This window comes from Pseudonaja textilis, chromosome 2, assembly GCF_049901715.1.
Source record: "Pseudonaja textilis isolate UNSWEBS1 chromosome 2, rPseTex1.2, whole genome shotgun sequence".
Taxonomy (NCBI): Eukaryota; Metazoa; Chordata; class Lepidosauria; order Squamata; family Elapidae; genus Pseudonaja; species Pseudonaja textilis.
The window spans coordinates 218,647,243-218,669,518 of NC_141991.1; the positions used below are offsets into that span (position 1 = coordinate 218,647,243).

At 35.2% G+C, this 22,276-nt stretch overlaps 1 protein-coding gene across 5 annotated transcripts in view; it reads right to left on the reverse strand.

The window, feature by feature from the left end:
- Nucleotides 1–22,276, reverse strand: part of ADGRV1 (adhesion G protein-coupled receptor V1) — a 238,932-nt gene that overhangs the window by 163,815 nt on the left and 52,841 nt on the right. For all 5 annotated transcript variants that reach the window (XM_087927064.1, XM_087927062.1, XM_087927063.1 and 2 more), the window contains exons 28-42: nt 22,245–22,276; nt 21,768–21,983; nt 20,577–20,792; nt 19,105–19,349; nt 17,899–18,080; nt 15,976–16,787; nt 15,184–15,393; nt 9,541–9,671; nt 8,173–8,272; nt 7,120–7,299; nt 5,760–5,923; nt 5,141–5,234; nt 4,147–4,225; nt 2,166–2,304; nt 1,516–1,657 (exon numbers count right to left, since the gene is read on the reverse strand). The exon at nt 22,245–22,276 is cut by the window's right edge and continues 578 nt beyond it. In XM_087927064.1, the coding sequence (XP_087783190.1) occupies nt 1,516–1,657; nt 2,166–2,304; nt 4,147–4,225; nt 5,141–5,234; nt 5,760–5,923; nt 7,120–7,299; nt 8,173–8,272; nt 9,541–9,671; nt 15,184–15,393; nt 15,976–16,787; nt 17,899–18,080; nt 19,105–19,349; nt 20,577–20,792; nt 21,768–21,983; nt 22,245–22,276 (2,942 nt within the window). The remainder of the gene's footprint in view (nt 1–1,515; nt 1,658–2,165; nt 2,305–4,146; nt 4,226–5,140; nt 5,235–5,759; nt 5,924–7,119; nt 7,300–8,172; nt 8,273–9,540; nt 9,672–15,183; nt 15,394–15,975; nt 16,788–17,898; nt 18,081–19,104; nt 19,350–20,576; nt 20,793–21,767; nt 21,984–22,244) is intronic.

Genomic DNA, 22,276 nt, shown 5'->3' on the forward strand with positions numbered 1-22,276 from the left:
AAAATTTGTGCTGCAATTTTTTTTACAAGGTTTGAAAAAAAACATAGTCCTGAAGAACTTAACTAAAATTCAGTATTTCAAAGTTACATCAAACAAGAACAAACTTTCATAATAAACATGTTTAATAAATAAATTAATACATTTTACCCTACTGATTTTACTCTGCTGATCCTATTACTTTTGCTTAAATAATATGAAATCTACATAATTTTCTGCATTTTGAACTACAAAGTGAAAAGAATGTTTTAAATGTGTCAAAAGGTTTCATATTGTCCTGTTACATTGTGCTATCTTCAAGACTGAGAAGAACTGAAATCTTTTAGCAATAGAACCCACAAAAAAATTGCACAACCGTTTGTGGACTTTCTACGTGTTAAACACACACACACACACACACACACACACACGTTTGTGTGTGTGTGTGTGTCTGTCTGTCTGTCTGTCTTTGTGTGTGTAAAAGGGGAGAATTTATTGCTTTTGCTTTTCTTTCAGCACCTAGCCAAGGTGGATCCTATATGTTAAATGTTTTTTTTTTAATTGCACAATATAGGCAATTACAAAACAATATAGTGGACTGCCAGCCAATCATTGCTATCAGTAATTTAGATAATTATGTAAATTGTTTAAGACTATGAAGAATGCTATTAATGTTATTAATAATGTTAGCTTTATTCATTCACTCTCTCAATCATTCAATTTATGTAGCTATGTGAGATGGTCATAGGATTAAAACAGAAAACAATAGAAACAACCAACCAAAATAAAACCATTAAAAACCAAATAAAACAATTAAAGATTTTAACACGAGAAGGCAGCCAATACAGTTGCTAGCAATACAGCTGGCTAACATGTTCCATACCACCGCTGGTCTCCAAGCATAATGACAGAACCATGTCTTGAGAGCCTTCCAAAAGGTCAGTAGGAATCAGCAAGATCAGGACCAGAGAGGGTATTCAGCAGGTTCTGACCAGTTCTGGAGAACTGGTAGCGGAAATTTTGAGTAGTTCAGAGAACCAGCAAATACTACCTCTGACTGGAGATTTTACAGTATCCTTCCCCTGCCACGCCCACCAAGCCACACCCACAGAACTGTTAGTAAAAACAATTTTGAATCCCACCACTGATCAGGAACTGCCTATCCTGGGGGATGGGGGGATGATGTTCTGAAGGATAGCTGCTGTGGCAGAAAAGACTCTCCTTTAGGGCCTGCCAGGTGATGTGTTTTTGTGGACAGGACCCATAACATGTACCTCATGCCAGCCTTGAGGCTCTATAGGTCATCACTAGTAGCTTGAATAGAATAGTGCAGCTCACAGAATAGAAGTATTACCTGTTCTGACTGAGAAGCACCCTTTGCACTCCTGTAGCTGCTGGATGCTCTTCACAGACAGCCCCATGTAGAACATGCTATTGTACATTGATCTATTCTGGGAGGTGACCAGGGCATGAGAATAGAGCCTCCTGATCCATGGCAAACACAAAACAAAATGCTAATTCAAAATTAATTAATATTACCTGTTGTATTTTCTCCCAATTCTAATCCAAGGGAAGGATTTGTTAAAATTAGTTGGAATTTCTCATCTCTTTCAGGAATCTCATCATCAAAAATTTGAACATCAATATATTTATATCTTTCTCCATCAGCAAAAGAAAGAGTCTATTAATGAAACATATTGGAATTGTGTTTAATGTTGAAAAGCAATGCATAAAAATGTACAAAAAAATGTAAATTCGCTGTGACTTTTACAAAGCATCTACAGAAATATTCAAAAAAGTACAAGTCATCTTATAATAGCAATAGCACTTAGACTTATATAACGCTTAAGTGCTTTATAGCCCTCTCTAAGCAGTTTACAGAGTCAGCATATTGCCCCCAACAATCTGGGTACTCACAATGATAAAATACATACAATAAAAATAACAGTTACACATCCTAACATCTAACTGTTATTTGGAAGTTTAAAGACCTATGTAAATACATTTTTAAACAAAGTATCATGCTGATTTTTTTTTAAATTGAAAAGCATATTAATGAAGAAATGGAATTAACTTTGAAGCCTTCCACGACCCTAATATTTAGGGTACAATTGCTTACACTTTTCACTGAAACAAAACATCCATTTGATGTTATGGAAAAATGGTTTTCTGTGATGGTTCCTTCTTACCCTTGAAGAAAGATTAAAGTCCGCTCCCTGATATGCTTCCAGATTCTGAGCATACAAGAATAAGGACACGTTACCATACAAGCCTCGGTCCCGGAATATCACTAATGTTAAGTTTATATTCAGTTCACTTATTTCAAACCTGAAAGAAAAAAAAGAAAAGTTACCTATTTATTTAAATAAATTATTGAAATTATTTAAATACTTATTGGCTAGCTCATCAAATAGTTCTAGGTGGCTTAAAACAAATGGACATCCAAAATAAAAGCAAAACATTAATCTATCATAAGCAAGATAGCATTCTCTATTCATTAATTATCATAATCATATCATAATCATATCATGTGCAAAGGTAATATGGAAAAATATATATTAATGGCTTTTCCAAATGATAATAAATTATATATGGAAGGTGTAATTTTAACTCAAGGGAACTGCTGTTGAGGCTAAGTGGGTAATAACCAAGAGAGCTTGTATCTGGACTCCCACCCTTTTAACATCTCTGGTACAGTCATCTATAGCATCCCTTCCCAGTCTATATTTGTCAAACAAATGGATTCTACTTGAATTCTATTTCTTACCCTAGAAGTAAGAAATATCCAAATTACAAAGGGCTTCAGAAGTGACAAGGAACACTTTGAATTGGACCCAAAAGCCTACACCTTCTTAATGAAGCTCACACCAGATTGGCATTATCCTGCTGTAGCATCTTCTACATTCAGTGAGGGGGGGAGGCGAGAATGGGGAGAGGCTGAATTATGTACAAGTTGTATCTTTAAGGGAAACTTTATGTAGAATAAATTGTAGTCCTCCAAATATGAGTGATAAAGGAATGAGTTACTATATTGCTGATAAAGCCTCCAAGAAAAGTAGTATAGCCACTATCCCATGAATGGACAAAAGTATTTGGAAAACTGTTTAATGGAAAAAAAGTGTTTTTCTTTTTCTCCTTCCTACATTCCCACTTAGCTGGAAGTTTGACTGGAAAATTCCAGTCTTTTACAGCACATTTAACGGGCCTGGAAAGTGATGCAAGACAGAAAATTTCAGACACCAAGACTGGTAGATGGAGCCAACTGAATAAAAGCATACTTTTCAAAGGATGTTCCCATAATGGTTGGAGACTCATGATTACATTAGAACCTTGGTATATTATACCTTTGGGTATTTGTTTATCTTTATGCATGTGTGAGGGTTTTTTTTCCTATTCAGGCTCTAAGGTATGTGACTAGTCTGCTATTATTCTTCTGCTAGAAGTGGGTGATTACTTGGCTCTCCAAATTGCATGCCTATTGTCCAACTGGTCTGCCCTTTGTGACCTTCATTATGAAATGCAGTATCTGACAGCCTGTTTCCTGAGTTGTAAAGTCAGAATTGGTTAAGCCCTGTTACTCTAATTTATAATCTGATTCATCAGAAATGCTCATAACATACATCCTTTTTCAAATGTTAAGATTTGTGTTAGCATTTTCATAAGCTTTTTTTTTTTCTTACATATCTCCTGAAAGTCATCATCACACTTTACCTAATGTTTCTTGATGGGTAGTCTATAGTATTTTCTACACCTTTCTCAGCTGGATGCTGCCCAGCATTTGGTGATTTTCTCCCACAGATCTCTGCCACTTTTTTTTACTGGAATGGACCAGCAGCCTAGTTCCATTTTGGTTCAAGTAGCATTCCTCTCTCTTGTACAGATGTGTTCTCAATATTTAATAAATTTAAAACACTCTAATTCATGCCACTATCTTATCTACAATTTGAAATCCTTGAAACTGCCTGTAGCACTTAGATATAAATTGGATACATTCCTGATAATGATACCTTGGCTATCCTGGACTACTTAGAGCCCATATTTGGCTTCCAGGACTGGCTGACTACATTTCCTACTATCTTTGGTGACATCATGATTCATGTCACAAAAGGTTTCAGCTGAGCAAATTAACAATTGAAAAAAAATGAAACGTAAACTGAAAATTAAACTTACCTTGTATTTTGCCAACTTATTACTCCTCTTGCTCCATCATTAGCGTCAATAATTACCTGTGCTGTTAAACCCTCCATGTCTAAAAATAGCAAGAAAATTATTTTGCACAGTAACATGGATCAATAAATAAATGCTTAGATGTACAAAGTAAATTATTATTTATAATATCAATTTATGCATAATATTAACTAACTGTAATTCTTCCCAAATTCTCTTGGAAAAAAGTAGAATATTAATAAATAATTTTAAGTAATTAAAATTACTCAGAACACAAAAATCCTACTATTCCTAGTATTCATTGTGCTATCAACGCATCTTAAACCTATTGGCACATTTTTTTCTATTTATCTTGTAGTGAATTAACCCAGTCAGTTCTACAGAAATGCAAAATGAAGATCAAATTGAAAATATTAGAATATACATTTTTGTAACACCAGTAACAGGAAGCATGATGTATCTTGAAAATACTGAACAAAACCAAATCTAATATACCAGCCTAAAGTTGATTAGGAATTGTAAGTTGGAGTTTTGGGGCCTGAAGCAAATTTTTGGATTTGCTTCCCTTATGGTTCCAAGGCTCTTATATCACACTGAAGTTTGCAAAGAACATGAATGAGATATGTGCTAATAATGCTGTATATGTCATTTTTTAAATAAAGTAACCACTGGTTGATTTAATAGATGCCAGCAATGTGGGAGCATGCATCAGTACACTCTTCCTCTACAATAAGCAAGATTTATCATTGTAACTAATAAAAATGGTTTCTTATTATCTGTGAATTTGACTAATTAAATTTACTTTTAAAATGCTATTGAAAAAACTACTGTTAGCTTAATTTTTTTAGAGAAGTATATTTTGAAAGCTTGCATAAAGGGAGTAACAAATATTTTTATATGTAATAAATATTTTACATTGGTGCAAAATATTTTTAAAATGTACAAATTTGATACAGAGGTATAAATAAATCATGAAAGAAAGTTGTGAGATTTCTACCAAGTCTGGGAGGAAAAGATACCAAAGGATATGTGACAAGTTTCACAGATGTTAGATTAATAAAAATATATTCTTGCATTTCTGGAATATCATCCTGTAAAACAAAAACAAATATAGGCTCATGTTATTGTCCACTTGAAAATAACTACTAAATTAGCAGAAGTAGTGTATTTTGCACTTAAGGTATCTTTTATGCACTATGTCTAACTACCATCCTCATTCCTAATGGAATTACTAGGCCTGAAGAATATGCATGTCAAATGAAATATTACAAATTTTAAAATAATATAATACTAGCCAGGCTTTTTTCCAACTGCAAGATTTACTATAAGTACTGTAATCAGGAAATGAAATAGAAAAAATATGGAACAATGCATTATTCATTTTAAAGATTATAAAATGTGGCACATGGTATTGAAACCAGTGTAATGAAACAGATTTATTCCACTTGTATAAATCTAAGTTCTCTTTTTGTGATTAACTGTTCCTCTTGGATTTTTCCATCAACCAATAGAGCAAAGAATTTTCCCATGAACATTAGAAATTATGGCCTAAATCCTACATTCATCAAAATCAGACTCTCTCTCTTTTTCTTTTACCGAGTGGAATTAGAATTTACCTCTAGAATAGTAATATTTATGGTGGCTGTTGTTACACCTTCTTTCAAAATAACTGATCCTGATATAGGTATATAATCAACTCCTGGTTCAGCATATGTCCCTTCAGTCTGATTCTTTAAACCAAGAAATTCTGAAATTGTTCTGTAGGTTACATTGATAACACCTAGTAAACATATAGATTTCAGATGTAATTATAATTAAATACACTTATATTTTATAATGAACAAAAACATCAAAGACTGATTTGTATAATACCACATACTGTTATCTATGAATATCAGAGATGTGAGACATGCAACTAAAGGCAGTGTAATGAGCTTCATTATAGCTACATCTTTTACTTATATCAAGATGCTTCTTTTATTTGTCCATTATACTTGGATTTTGATAATCATATCATGCTCATTACCCATGCCAATGGAGCATTATATTTCATGCCTACTTTTTATGCTTTTTAATTAAAAAAACCTTGGATTTTTCTGTAACAACTTCGTGTGCTTTTTCAAATGTTTGCATTTTTCTCAGGTTGCTGTTCCTCTTGTTTGCAGTGTTATTATTTTTAATACCAGAGGTGTCTTATAAAATTACAATTAATTTGAAGTGTAGCATTTAAAAACCTGCAATATTTTGCTTCTGCTTTGTTCTTTTAATAGCAAAATGAAGCATAGTGATTTCAACATAATAATCACATAAAGATATAAATATTACAGTATAATATACTTGTTTTGAACATGGTAAATATTTAGGTATTTGATATCTAGGACTGTCTACCTTCTTCCTTATATGTTAGGGCAAGCCACTGAATGTTCAGAATTCATTGGCTGGTTAGAACTGCAAAAAGCAGAAAGCACTGACTTTTTGCTACATTATGTCATTATGAAATTCTTTCCGTAAAAATCCTCCTATTTTTATCATTTTAGTAAAAGTTTAGAAAACCCACTATTTGAATTAAAATTTCACCAATTCTTAGTCAAGACTCTCCCAGCTGTTTCTATCATTTCTTTCATCACATGAAAGGAAAAGTCTTTTACAACACCGCAATCAACTACTTGGATAATAGTGTACTTCAGTATATTTATGTACAGTATGCGAGTAAAAGAAATCTTGTTGGGTGCTAATATCTACATTCTAGTAACTATTGACACATGGTACTTAATATAGCTGCTTAGAATCAATTTAGCTTTTAGATCTAAAATATATTCCCTTTTCAGAGTTTCAGATTTATTTATTTGGATATTGATGCATTTTCTTCTGCTTTTATGACATAATACTATGAAACATCATGTGTAAGAAAGTATTAATAATGAAGCTGTATATAGAAAAATATCTTTTAGAACCTACATTCTTCTATATACAGACCTAAAGATCCAAATTCTCTGTTAATGAAAAGTTGAATCGTCTTATTTTCCTCTTGGACTAATACAATTCTAGACGAAGATGCAAAATTCAGAATGCCATATGGTTCATCACTAGCCTCTACTGTCAAAACTGCTTCATATCCTTGATGGTCCAAAGTAGCAATGCCAGTAGAAGTGACGCCTAAAAATAAATTAAAAAATGATGTTAAAAAGCATGGTTCCCCATAGGAATGTGCCCTTTAATTTAATAGTAAATTGTTCGATGGTATATGGCAAAAGATACTCCAGTATGTTTTTCAGAGAACCATGATCAATCTTTCATTGTTCTGCTCGCTGTGCATAATGATCGTGACAGCATACATGGCAATCCTCCTCCTCCTTCCCACATAAAATAATCACTTATTTGGGCTACAGAAAATCATTAGTATGTTGTACCTTAAAATGGCTTTAGAGAAGTAATAAATTAAAGAAGATTATGTTTATCACAATTATCAGACATCACATCTTATTTTTGGAATCAAAAGCAAATTGTCTCCAAACATAATTTCCCCCATAGTACATAAAACCATTGTCCTCAAAATCTGGTAAACTACCATAGTTTCTGGCTTAGATGGAGAATAATTGGAAGGAGAATAATTGTAGCTCAGGGTTGAAATGAGGAGTCCTTGTTGCTCTCTGAGCTTGCTTGTTTTCTTGCAGATATTTCATTACCCAAACTAGATATCATCATCTGTGCTAGTAAGGAGTGCTGAATGATGTAACCTACTTTGGGTAATGAAACATCTGCAACAAAAACAAGCAAGCTCTAAGGCACCAAGGACACCTCCCCCCCTTAGATAGGACTTCAGTTTGATCCAATATCCCTGTTAGACTGAAGCATTAAATGGTTCTTTGCATCTGTGAACAGATTGACTCAGACAGACTGTACATGGCATTTCAGACTGATGTATTTTATCCACTAATACATTCATCTTCAGATTACAAAATATTAAATAATCTAGCCATCATGTATAACCCAATCTTGATTTGCTATATTTATCTACAAGACAAATACCTTGAGTTTTAATATTGTACAGAATTATGTGATATTCTTTCTTTTCTTCGGGGATCTGATCATCCAACAGGTATAAATAAATTGTTGCATTTAATGACCCCTATTAGTTAAAGCAAAAAAAGGACAATTATTTAATAACTGTGATAGTACAGGTAGTCCTCGACTTACATTTGTTCACTGATTGTTCAAAGTTACAATGGCAGTGAAGAAAGTGACTTATGGCTGTTTTTCACACTTATAACCATTGCAGCATTGCCAGGGTCACATGATTAAAATTCATATGCTTAGCAACTGGTTCACATTTATGATGGTTGCAGAGTCCCAGGGTCATGTGATGTTCTGACAAGAAAAGTCATTGGGGGAACCAGATTCACTTAACAACCATATTACTAACTTAACCTGCAACGATTGGCTTAACAACTGTGGCAAGAAAGGTCGTAAAATGGGTAACCATAGCAACCATAACAACACAAGAGCAAACAATAGATACAAACTCAAGGTTAATCGCACCAAACTTGATTGCAGGAAATACGACTTCAGCAACAGAGTGGTCAATGTCTGGAATACTCTACCTGAACTCTGTGGTTTCTTCCCCAAACCCCCAAAACTTTAACCTTAGACTGTCTACTATTGACCTCACCCCTTTCCTAAGAGGTCTGTAGGGGGCTTGTATAAGCACACCAACGTGTCTACCATCCCTGTCCTATTGTTTCTTTTATGTTTTTTATTTTTCTTATATGAATTCATGTGTTCATAACTATGTTTTTACTTATACCTATTATCTTGTAAACAGTTGACAAAAATAAATAAATAAAAAATAAATAAATAAACCTTACTTTACAAATTTATCACTTAGCAACATAAACTTTGGACTCAGTTGTGATTGTAAATTGAGGACTACCTGTAAAACATTGAAACTCGTTTCTACAAATCACCTTTTCATCTATTAAGTTGTATTATTACAAGCAATACTAGCCTGGACCATTTTCTGAGTGGTACATTGAAAGGTCTTCCTTATTAAGAATATTCCATTATTAAAAGCTCCTCATCGGCACAAAGTTACTGTGACATTTACAACTTAGCAGAGTCTGAAGTTTTTAGGATATAACAGGTTAATATCCAAATATTACATTTTATTCTAGCAAAAGTGCACTGGGCTTGTAAAACAGCTAGGTTAAAAGGTACAGTGCTACACACTTAGAAATAAGTCCCACTGCATTAGTCTAAATATGGCTTATATCTTTGCAGATATGTATAATTTTATATTGCACATAAGGCAAAAAATAAAGTCCATCTGTTCTCAAGTCAAGTGCAACTATTCACACTTTCTGTTTATTATGGAATCTGAAGCAAATAAATGATAACTACCTCTAAAAAGCAGAGTGTGCCAGAAATATTTTCAAAGTTTTGTTCCAAATTATGGCCAACAATTTCCCAGTCAACAGTTACATTGCCAGCTCCTGGTGCAGTCCTTAGCACATGAAATTGTAACAGCTCTCCTAGAAATTAAAGCATACATAATATCATAAGAAATGAAGGAAAGCCAATATACTATTTGCACCTAAGACAATAGAAAGTTCTGAGCAAATAGAACTTTCCATTTGTTTGCTTCAAACATAAATATGTGCCTTTCTGATTAATCATTTCCATTATCTTGATCCTGTTAAATGACTGTAATATATGCAAATCAGAAAAAAAGTGCAACAACAATTCTTAACAAGTAAAAATCCAGATACAGACTTATGAAAAAAATCGTTGAAAATTTTATTCAGTCAACTATGTTATTTCAAGAGAACCCAAAACTATCCTGATACTAAATATTAAAAACCTACCTTTCATTTTGTCTTGGAAAAATGAAATAAAATAAAATAAATCAGGATGGGAATTAACACTCACAGCTCCTGCATGAGAAACTGTCAGTAGCCATGGCTGGGAGGGAGGGGGAGGGGCTTTGCACAGATTTGTCTAGTGTATTGATTGCAATCTTTGCTGGAGTGTGACCTACTCACAATCACTAATGCCTTGCTCACCTCCTACTTGGATTACTACGAAATGTTGTACATGGGGCTGCCCCTGAAGACCACCCAGAAGCTTCAACTGGTCGTGAATGCAGCAGCATGCATTGCGGGGTTCTATGTTTGCCCAACACCTCTGTTATGAGAGCTGCATTGCCTTCCTGTTTCTTTCTGGATGCAATTTAAAGTGTTGGTCATCAACTTCAAAGTCCTATGTAGCATAGGACCAGGTTATCTGCAGGATCACCTTTCCCTGAAAACATCTACTCATCTTGCATGATCAGGTAAGGTGGGCAATGCATATTCCTAATCCCTTCCACTAAATATTGCCATCTGATGGAAGCTAGCAAGCATGCCTTTCGATGGCAGCTCCTTCCCAATGGAACACTCTGCCATGAAACTTGGCAGGACTCTACCCTCTTAACTTTCCATAAAGCTTTGAAGACCTGGATTTTCCTCCCAAGTGCTGGGATAAGATATGATAATAGCACATTAGAAGGTTGACTTGGCACCAGGTCTTTGTTGGTTTTAATGTTGTAATGTTTTAATCTGTTTTGTTTTATGGCTTTAATAGGATTTTAATTATTTTAACATTTGATTGGGAGCACCCCAGATTTGGTTAGAAGATGGGCAGCTTTACATTATGTTTTAAATAAATAAATAAGTAAATAACAGAATTAGAAGCTACCGTAATTACCACCACCAGTGGTGGAATTCAATTTTTTTTACTACCGGTTCTGTGGGCATGGCTTATTTGGTGGACATGGCTTATGGTCATGTGACTGGGTGGGCATGCTTGGTGATCATGTGACTAGGTGGGCATGGCCAACTCAATGTCACTCACATCAAGGGATGCCTCACCTGGCCCCTCCCCTCCCAGCCATTCCTTGTCACCCAGCCTCAACTTATCTATAGTTCTGTAAAAATGTTGTTCACCTTTTTTGACTTTATTATCTGCATACTATAGATGTACTTTCATGGACCACTGAAAGGAGGAAATGGCTCACATGCTTTGCTCAAGAGTGTGATAGGCAACAGGCTTTTAAGGGGCTGCCACAAAGAAAGAGGGACAATGTATTTTCCAAAGAAGCAGAATGCAAACAAGAAGCAATGGATGGAAACTGAACAGAGAGAAGCAACCTAAAACTAAGGAAAAACTTTCTGACAGTGAGAACAATTAACCAGTGGAATTGCTTGCCACCAGAAGTTCTGGGTGCTCAATCACTGGAAGTTTTTAAGAAAAGACTGGACAGCCATTTCTCTGAAATGGTATAGGGTTCATCCCAAGGTCCCTTCTAAGTATTATTCCCAGGATTTCTACTCAGGATTTGGCATCCTCAGTTTTCTTGCCTGAGCTGAGGGTTGGACTAGAAGACCTCCAAGGTCCCTTTCAATTCTTGTTAAACACATGTGTATTTTATGTTCTGGACTATTGACATTGAATGCATGTAAACCCTAAAAAATATGTGGTAGCCCTGGGCAAAAGAAAGGCAGAAAAGTCACTCTAGGTATAGGGACAGTGTAAAATATTAACACATTATAAATAATGGAACAATTAAAAATAATAGCACAGAGTTTTATCTCTCTCTCTCTTCCTATTTTTTTCTTTCTTTCTTTACCTTCCTCTTTCTTTCTTTCTTTCTTTCTTTCTTTCTTTCTTTCTTTCTTTCTTCCTTCCTTCCTTCCTTCCTTCCTTCCTTCCTTCCTTCCTTCCTTTTCTCTCTCATACACACACACACACACACACACACAGAGCACTTAACAGACAAGCATTTTGGAAGCAGCTCCTTTAAATTTCTCCAAGGCTTGAGTTGATTCCCCTACCCCCTCTGTCAGACCACACTCCTTCTCACTCCAGCACTTTAACTCACAAGGGGAAAGTGATTCTTGCAGCATCCATGGGGAATCCTTGGAGAAGTTTTTAAAGGACCTGCTTCCAAAATGCATTTCTTTTATGTTGCAAAAGTGCTCCAAGGCTCGATTCACCCCCACCCCCTCTGTCAGACCACATTCTTTCTCACTTCTGACACTTTAACTCACAAGGGGAAAGCGATACTTGCTGCATCCATGCCTTTCTTCCTTTCCCCCAGGGAGAAAGAGGACGTGGGGAACGGAAAGCTAGGAGAGCGATCGCAAGTGAACAACCAGGCGACTAGGTTGGGGGCATGGCTAGCCAGGGGTTGCCACCAGCTCGGCGACCCATCCCAAATAACTGCTACCAGTTCACCCGAGTAGGTGTGAACTGGTTGAATACCACCTCTGATCAAAACATGTATAACTAACAGTGAATATAAACCTATAAAAGCTATAAATTCTGCTTGTACCAGCTTTCTCATGTTCACTCCTAATATAGCTCAGTTTTAGCCAAAAGTAGGAAATTTTTGCTAGAGAAACTGGATCTGAAAAGCAGGCAGCAAAGACAGCAAAACAGAGACCCCAAAAGAGAAAGAAAAAGATACTTCTACTTCTGTCACAGTGATTGGGCACAAAAGGCAAAAGATTGGTGCAGAGAATGTGACAGAAGGCAGCTGGGTGAATGAATGCTTGCATGTGCTTGCTAGGGTGGCTGAGGTTTCCTGATGCATGGCAAGCAGCCCCAGAACTGCACAATTATAGAGATGCTTGCTACTCCACATGAAAGTGTGCAGTTCAGTCAAAAAGAATAGAGATGGGGACAAAATTTATGGGTAGGGGCAATTGGAAGCAGTCCCTTACCTTACATGCTTAATGATATTATTCATTTCTAAGTAGGATTCTGATATCTAAGCAATGGATTCTAACCTTTAAAAATCTGAACAAATGGCATTCTCCACAAATAATATATTATGCAATTATTACTATTATTGTATAATTGGTTCTGATTCATCTTGCACATATTGATATGACTGTACCAGAAAGATGGAAGAAATAAAATTATGAGTACAAAGATCATATTTTTCATGCAATTTCTCATGTGCACAGATGGCTCTTTTTGCTTATCAACTTATACTTAGTTTGACAAACTGTTCAGAACAATTAAACTAGAAAAGAAACAATTAAATAGTCAGACACAGAACATCACTGAATCAATTATGATGACTTCCAAAAGTAATCTGTTGGCCTTCCATGCAGAAGGGTTTTGTAAATACAATACAGAATATAACAGAGGCCAAATCCAGATTTTTTTCTCCATCCCTTCTATTATTCTATATCACCCCAAATCTTGAAGTCTCATCTATTTTTTCTCCTTACCCAGGGGTGGGATTCTACCAGTTCGCACCTATTCACTAGAACTGGTTGTTAATGTTCTAAGCAGTTTGGAGAACCAGTTGTTAGAAGAAATTACTGGCCTAATCCTGTAAGGAAGGCAGGAAGGAAACGTTCTGGTGTTTGTTATGATATGTACAGAATAACCCTTGAGTAACAAGGATATGCACATGGAAATGTTTATGAGAATAGTTATGAATAATTATCCAGCCACACACAGATACACTAAATTGAGTTAAAGTTTACTTTTAGAAATAGCGCAGTCCAATAAACGGTCCAGGTCATATACATTTAACAGTCCAAAGAATATCCAATTACAAAGTCTTATTACCAGTTGCCTTTGTCATTTACAGTAAACAAAGATATCAAAGTATAAGCACAGCATAAATACAACAGAGAACCTTAGATAGCAACAGAATATCAGAGAGACAGAATGTCAGAGAGAGCAAGCTATGATCTCTAGCTCCCTCTTATGGTGATTTGCAATATAATCAACCAATCAGAATATAGCATAAATCAATACAGTGATTTTGTCTTAAAGCTACAAATTTACATTGTTGGTTTATATATTGCCAACCCAACTAATTGGTGGACAGATTCCTAACAGTGTTGCTTACAGAAACTGCCTTTCCGTTAACCCTTATTACATTCTTGGCAGGACTAGACTTCCTGTCTCAGGAACGTCTCTGGAGTTTTTTCCCCCTCCTTTGCTGGTACTTTGCTTATGTGAAGTGACCATTTAAAGTTACAATGGCGCTGAAAAAAGTGACTTATGACCATTTTTCACACTTACAACTGTTGCAACATCCCCACAGTCATGAGAGGCCTTGATGTGATATTGAGTTGGCCACACCCAGCCAATAACATGACCACCAAGCCATGTCCACCCAGTCATATGACCACCAAGCCACACCCACCACCTAAGCCATGCCCACAGAACCAGTTGTTAAAAATTTTGAATCCCACTCGTCCTTACCTACCTGCTTACCATTTATTTAACTCTAATAGCTACTTTAGAATTGCTGACTTAAATAAAATGAAAAATATTATTAGAAAATGCAAAAAATGTTCATCACAATATATTGCTCAAGTATTTATGTAAACATTTGTTGTATATACTATACAACTACAGTGTATTTCATGAAGGATAACAAACTCCAGTCTTTTTCTCATTCATGTGTTTTGAGGTGTCAGCTTTAAAATTCAGTTGCTACATTTTTTAAGAGAGTTGGAGGAGTTGAAAAGTTCAATGTTATTCTGTATGTCGTATTAAGAAATTCCAGTGGCAGTTAATTGGTTCTAGTGATTTATGAAGTGTAGAAGTGGGAGGAGAGAAGGTGGATTCTGTGTAACACACGAAAATAATTTTACTTGGGAAATTGCCTTTGACATGCCAGATCTGTTTCTAAATAAATCAATTGGAGAGAAAATGTCTCGGAGTGATTGATATCATGGATACTTTCTGGATGCCTTACATAAGGTCTGTCAGAATGTGGAGAATTGGTGATGAGCAGAAGTATAAAATTCTGCAATTCCTCATATACTGTACATTTGTATATTATTCTGTAATATTAATTTATAAAGATAGAAAAATTTTCTAAGGGATAAATTGATCAAATGAAGGAAAATTAATTGATCAAATTATTCTGTTTTTCCAAACAATAAATTGATCAAACTGAGAGAAAGCCTAAACTCAGATTGATATTAATAATTCACAAAGAAAGGGAAGTGAAAATGGAGATGAACCCACCTTCATGAGCAATTACAGATCTTGAGGATGTTTGAAAACTAAGAATTCCTGCTACATTGTCATTGGCCAAAATCACCACTGTGACGGTATCTGAACTGGGTAAAATACGGCTACCACCTTCAGTGTGAGTCAAAGTGATCCGAATGCTTTCATCATCTTCAGGCTCAGTGTCATCTAGAATAGTCAAGGTGACAGGCTTTTTTGTCTCACCTGATAAGAAAAATTAGAGCACTTTATGTTTATGTAGCAACCTTTCCAATGTTTAGAAGAACAATCATTTCACTTAGATCAGAAGTGTCAAACTCACATCATCACGGCATTGTCATATGATGTATCATGACTTTCCCCCCTTCACTAAACTGGGTGTGGCCAGTGCGTGACGCCTCTGACCCCTGGGCCACAAGTTTGACACCCCTGACTTAGATAAACAACAAAGATTTCTAAATACAAGCACATAAACAAAGCAGCTCTAGCATGTAATACTATTTAAAACTGTTCCTTTATATTCTTTTTATTAATGATATGTCTTAAATTATCCTATGAATTTTAGAAAAAGTAGTATGAAATCCGTTTTAGACTCTGCATTTCAAGTGGCATAAAATATCTTTATTTAATGAGTTTAAAATGCTGGAATTTAAACTATAATTTACGGACGATAACCTTCAGTGGAATGGTATGTGTGTTTTCCTTACAATCTTCCTATAAGTCATTATAAAGCTTGAAATATGACAATGATTGTACAGGACAGTAGCATATTGAATTTTCATTAGACGATTCTCTCAAATTCCATACCTTCTGCAAAAATCAGGACTTCTCCATCACCTAAAAAATCCAGATTTGGGGTTGCTGTGCCACCACTAATGCTCCATTCCACCATCACTTGTCCCAGACTACCTTCTGTTCTTTGTATCATCAACTGCACAGTATTCTGAGGCAATTCTTGTACTTCCACATAAAGACCATTCTCAGTTGTATGGGGACTGATGCTATAAATTACAAACACACCAAAAGCATCCCCATTCATTAATATAAGAACTGTAGCTGTATTTGGTTGCCCTATGACTGGTTGATTTTCAATGCTGGCAGTGATATTCATCAGCACAATTTGTAACAAAGAAATGGCAAACTTCTCATCCAGTTCTGGAAAATCATCAGGTAATATGGAGACTGTGAGGTTTGCAAATTCTTCTCCTTCTTCCATGATCATCCACTGGCTGGTAACAGGCTCGTAGTCATTATTAGCAATTGCTTGTGTACTGAAAATAGCATTTAAAGTAGTAAGATTTTTCTTGTATATCCAGAATCCTGAGATGTTGGTTATTGAACTACTCCAAGATGCCGCCCAAAAACATGATGAAATTTCAGAAGTACCAGATAAATAAAAAGCTGAGCAGGACTGCTCTTTCAAACAAAGCATAGCACAAGAGTAGAGAGAATCATTGGCAAGTGAAAGATTCACTCTAGTCACATGACTCTCATCTGGAATTCCTTGTATAGGTGCTTCATAATAGCATAATACATTCAGCCCTTGCTCTTGTGCAAGAGTTATGAAATCAATGTCTGAAGTGCTGTAAAATATCTTCAGCTGACCAAATCTTCCACCACTACAAATTAAATAAATGACAAATTAAATAATGATTAAAACAGGTTTCTTGATATAGCTATCACAGTTAAATCTGAGTGGGTGGGGAATGCAAAAAAATAGAAACAAAGCATAGCTTTGAACTGTTACATTTTAAACAGGATATTTTACAGGATACTGTAACCTTACTTCTAATGCTTAGGATGAAAACCAGAAAGCAAAGCTAAGATATAGGGATTAATGGAAGGATCTTTCCCCTAGGTTTTACATTTTTTAATTTTTTGGGAGTAATTAGATGTGGGGGCTTTTATTTCTAAGTTTACTCAAACTAGAAGTCCTCTCTATGATCTTCATTCAAGACTTTTTCCTGGTGTCCTTACTTCTAAACTACATTCATTGGCATTCTCCAATTAATTTGTTCTGCCTTCCCTGAAATGCTTCATTGGCAACATGTTTTCCCTACCTTAGAATACAATCAGGGATTCTAATATTCATATTTAGACACACATATGCAAAACAGCAAGCATTATAGCACACGCACACACACACACACAAACACACACACAAACTCATCTTCATATAGCACATTCATCTGCTAACAGATAACGTTGCATTCATTTTACATGCATTCGTTTTTTATATCTAAAATATATCTAATATATATTTATATCCCTCCTATAGATGTAAAATGAATGCAATATATTTTATATCTAAAATATATCTATTTTATTCTGTATATATCTATTAATGCTTACAAATCAGGAATATGCACAAACACATATATTTAATTAGTTAGTATATGATGCACGCAATTTGAAAAATAACATTACAATCAGTAGGAATTACTGCTTTCAATGAAAATTTCATTAGATAAGCTGCAGAATTCTCTTCCTTGCAACAAAATGTTTACATGCCTCAAGCAATTTCAGAACTGATTAAGGAAAAATACTTCAGAATCTGTTCCTACAGTTTAGGTTTTTGTGTTGGTTTACTCAAAAAGATTTTTCATTCTTATCTACAGAGTTTTCTCCATTAAACTGTAAATTGTAATATATTGTCATAAATAATGTGTTACAGAGAAACAAAGTAGTTATTAGCCACAAGCTAGTAAGGTATTAGGGTGTTAAACAGACCTTCTTTTTACTGTTATGTTTGCAGTTGAACTTTTCTCCAATGGCTCTTGAATACGATACAAGTTTTGTTGAAAGGATACTGTTCCATATGGCTTATCATTGGCAGGAATTACAACATTTGCCACTCTCTCTAATCCAATAGTACCTCCATTGGAAGCCTGAGTTAATTCTACTATGATAACCTGCAAAGTATTTTGGAGAAACACTTAGTATGGTGCAGAAAAATATCATTACCTCTATGGTTTGATTCCAAAATTAAACATGGCCACAAAATTCCTAAAGAAAATCTAAGTTCTTATTGAGATTCAACGTATTAGCAATTTAAAATGTAAATTTCTCTCAAGCCTATGCTCAAGAAAGTTCTAGTGATATACAAGGAAACAATTTTAACCCCTGCAACAGCTCAGTATAATTTTTGAAAAATTGTTCTAGAACAGGGGGGTCAATACAATTTCATTGAGGGCTGCATCAGGATTGTGTTTGACCTTGGGGGGGCATGGCCATGGTGGGCATGGCCAGCTCGATGTCACTCATATCGAGGGCACCTGTGGTGGCCCGGGCGGGACTGGGGGGGATCCTTCCTTCCTTCCTCCCTCCCTCCCTTCCTTCCTTTCTCTCTTTCCTTCTTTTTCCCTCCTTGCTCTCTTCCCATATTTCTGACTTTTTCTTAGTGTTTCCTCTTTCCCTTCCTCCTTTCCTTTCTCTTTTTGGATGCCCAAATGCAAAAAAGGAAACATTTCTCCTTTTGTTTTATTTTGAGTTTGGTTTGACAGCCCTCTGTCAGTGAAAATGGAGTCTGGGGGGGCAGCCCTCCATGCTCCATTTCCACTGGCAGAGGCCCTGCAGGCTGGTCCTTCACTGTTTTCAGGGAGGCCTGCAGGCCAGATCTAAGCACCTTGAGTTTGACACTCATGTTCTAGAAGGTAAGAGACCTATAGATCAACATTTGAGAACAAGTAATTCAGTAATTATTTAACCCTAGCAAAAAGTTTCCTGATTTCTGTTCTCCCCACAAATCAATGGATATTTCCATTTTTAATAACATTATCATTATTACTATTATCACCATTATTCCATAGTATTGTATTTTCACGTCCAATATTCTTACCTATGATTTTATAAACAAGATTTTTAAAAATACACACACACACACACACACACACATAAAGTTCTTCTTTTCACGTTTTGTCTTATTTCTCAGCTTACCTCTTCAATTTCTGGAACATCATCATCCAGAATCTCTAATATCAAGTTCTTCATGGTTTCCCCAGGGGAAAATTGAATGTCGCCTAAGAAGACTTTCAAATCACTGGCAGCAAATTGCCCATCAAAAGTAGCAATCCATTCAACAGTCACATTGCTAAGTGTTCCAGCATTGCGAATAACTGGCAGATCTATCAATACTGTATTGGCTTCAGGTTCATTGACAACTATATTAGTGATCTGAAAAACTAACAACACGAAGCTTTATTTTTTCCACTGTAATTTGTTTTTTCTTTTTGTTACATACTTTTAATTCATATCTTAATTATATATTTTTTTATAATCAAATGCAAATAATGAGTGGATTTTTTAAACTATTGCATATTATAATTTTGAATAGGTCTTCCTAAATTAACAATCAAAGCTTGTATTTTCCACTCCAACAGCACTAGAGCCAAAGTGGGGGAAATCAATGGATACCAGCATCAGAGATGCAGCACCTGCATTTTTGCTGCCCAAGTTAACCTCATCCTAATTCAAGCAAGAAGCAGCAGAGTCCACAGGACAGAATATGATGACATTCAGATAGATACAGTAGTGATAAAACTTCTACAAATGTCTTTGTTTAATGATCTCTCTTTAAAGGGAACTTGAAGAATAGGAAAATGAAAAGGTTCATAAAATGTTTCCAATCCAATTCTAAATGGTATTGAAGAATCTCCGTGCTGGCCCAGAATGCTAGTTAGCTCAATCTTTCTCCAACTGTTGGTTAACAAAAGTAAACAATGGTCTATGCCCTTAATGTCACTATATTTAAATATTTATATTCTAATTTGATTATTAATTGCTTGAGGTGAATAGGAAGAATACAAATCTTTTAATTAAACTAAAAGACCTCCTAGATAGTCTAGTCTAGTCTAGTCTATTTCTTTTTCTATTTCTATTCTTCCACTCCACTCCACTCTCCACTTTAATTTCATCAGAACCCTGTGAAGTAGACTAAGAAGTAGGTTTAAAATAGTGTCTGCTCTTCCCCTCTCTCTTTTGATTTGTATTCATTTTGCTTTTGTAAAGTCTTATATAATACCACAAAAGGATGCCTGATAGCACAGAGTGCACAAGAGGCAAGTTTAAGATTTAGGAAAGGGAGGCAGAGAGGGGAGTAGAGAGAAGCACTAAAGTCTTCTTACTGGGGTCACAGTATTCTCAAGACATAAAAAAGGGATTACATGGGCTGTAATCATTAGTTTAAGTCTTAAATTTTAAATTGGAAAGTCCAGTGTGAGAGTACAGACAATAAACTACAGTACTTTATCAGGAAGTGTTTTCAAAAAAGGAAGAAGTGGCCAATTGTAAGATAAAATATTATGAAAAGAAATATTGTTGAGAAGAAAGGTAGATTTAAACTTGTTAATTAAATTTGTGATATTTTTCAATTCATAGATGGTTTTATTAACACTTAAATGCCACCTTACCAAAAGATCCAAATGGATCATCCGAAGCCTCAATAGTTATAACTGCCTGAGTTAGATTCCCGAGTTGTGCTCCGCCTGTTGTCTGATTGAGCAGCTGCACAAAGAAGGACTCCTCCCTTTCAGGGTTAATATCATTAATTATATAAATTGGCACAGCTTTGCTGGTCTCTCCTTCTAGTAAGACAACATCTGAGGAAGCTACGCTGTAGTCCTCACCTGTGTATAACAAAGATGCCTATTCAAAAACATGATGATACTATTTCTTTAAGTTATTTGAAATTTAGATCTGATGAGCAGAATCTATGAGAAAAGTTAGAGAAGATAGTACAGAATATTATTGAAACAATACCAACTATTTTATCCTATAAAAACATTTTGCATTCATGTTTTTAGCCATTCCATATTTCATATTGCTACAATCCAAACCTTCTTTGAAGAGATATTAGCATATATGGTCTTCTAAAAAGAGGTACCCCAAATAATGTGCATATTGATAATTGGTATTGTCTGCTCTGAATGTTTTTTTTTTTCAAAATCTGGCATGCCTTATGTAAGAACAATATATCTGGAAACCTGGAAAATGATCTTAGATTAATTAACACAACAATAGGTTACATGCAAATTTAAATTAAAATATATGACAGAATGATCATGTAAACTTGAATTCAGCAAAGAACCATGTGTGCTTTGCTGTATGTTTTTCTTTTGCTTATTCCATGCTGAAACATTTCTGTCTTACCACATTATAAAGCCATATTAGCAGATATCAGAATGAAGCAGGTAGGTAAAGATTTCAGTCACCTGACACAAAAAGCTGCACTGGATTATAATATCCTTCCTGCCTCATCTACACATTGAGATGTGTTGCATCGAGACGGAAGCTTGACCATATAGTTAAAGTGGGCTCCCCAGTTCAGATCTTTTGCTTCAATGTATGGATGCAGTTAGCAAAAATGAGTGACGGGAACAGATAGTTTATCATTGATATATGGTAGTTTGAACTGGATGAGCAATAAATGCTCAAATAACAAAAAAAAAAAAGGAATTTATGAACATGCTAAAGGATTCTATGACATGCAGGCATATTCCATATAAGGTTTTCTGATATTCTTGCCATTTGCTTATAGCTAAAGTCAATGTACACTGTTGTACATTTTTTGCCATTGAATTGTAGTCTCTTCACTCTCTTACCAGCAGTTGCTGTAATTGGCACTGCTCTAAACTTCACAGAAACATCTGCAAAGATTCCTCCAGTCCTTGTGACATTGATTATTGGTCCAACATAATTTTCAGGTACTTGGACAGCTGGAGCAGAGAGCTGTAATGTTCCAAAAGCATCGTCATTGGCATTGATAATTATATGAGCAATTGTATCAATGGTAGATCCAAGGCGAGGAGAATCTGAAACTGAAATACAGAAGAATTTGAAGGATTTCCAATTTATTTTCTGCAATAAAAATACACTAGAATTCCACAATAAAATAACAACCTTATATCTACTGCTGACAGGACTAAAAGTCAGCTTTTCTCAGTCCTAGCTCAGTACCTTAACCATTAAAGTGAAGTGGTTTTAGTCATGTATAATGTTGCTAAATATTGTTTTGTAAAGAAAATATAATTTGGGTTGTGCTTTAAACATTACTGAACAAAAGACAGAGTTAGCCTTACTTGGCTGATGATTGACTTCTCCTATCAAAGTA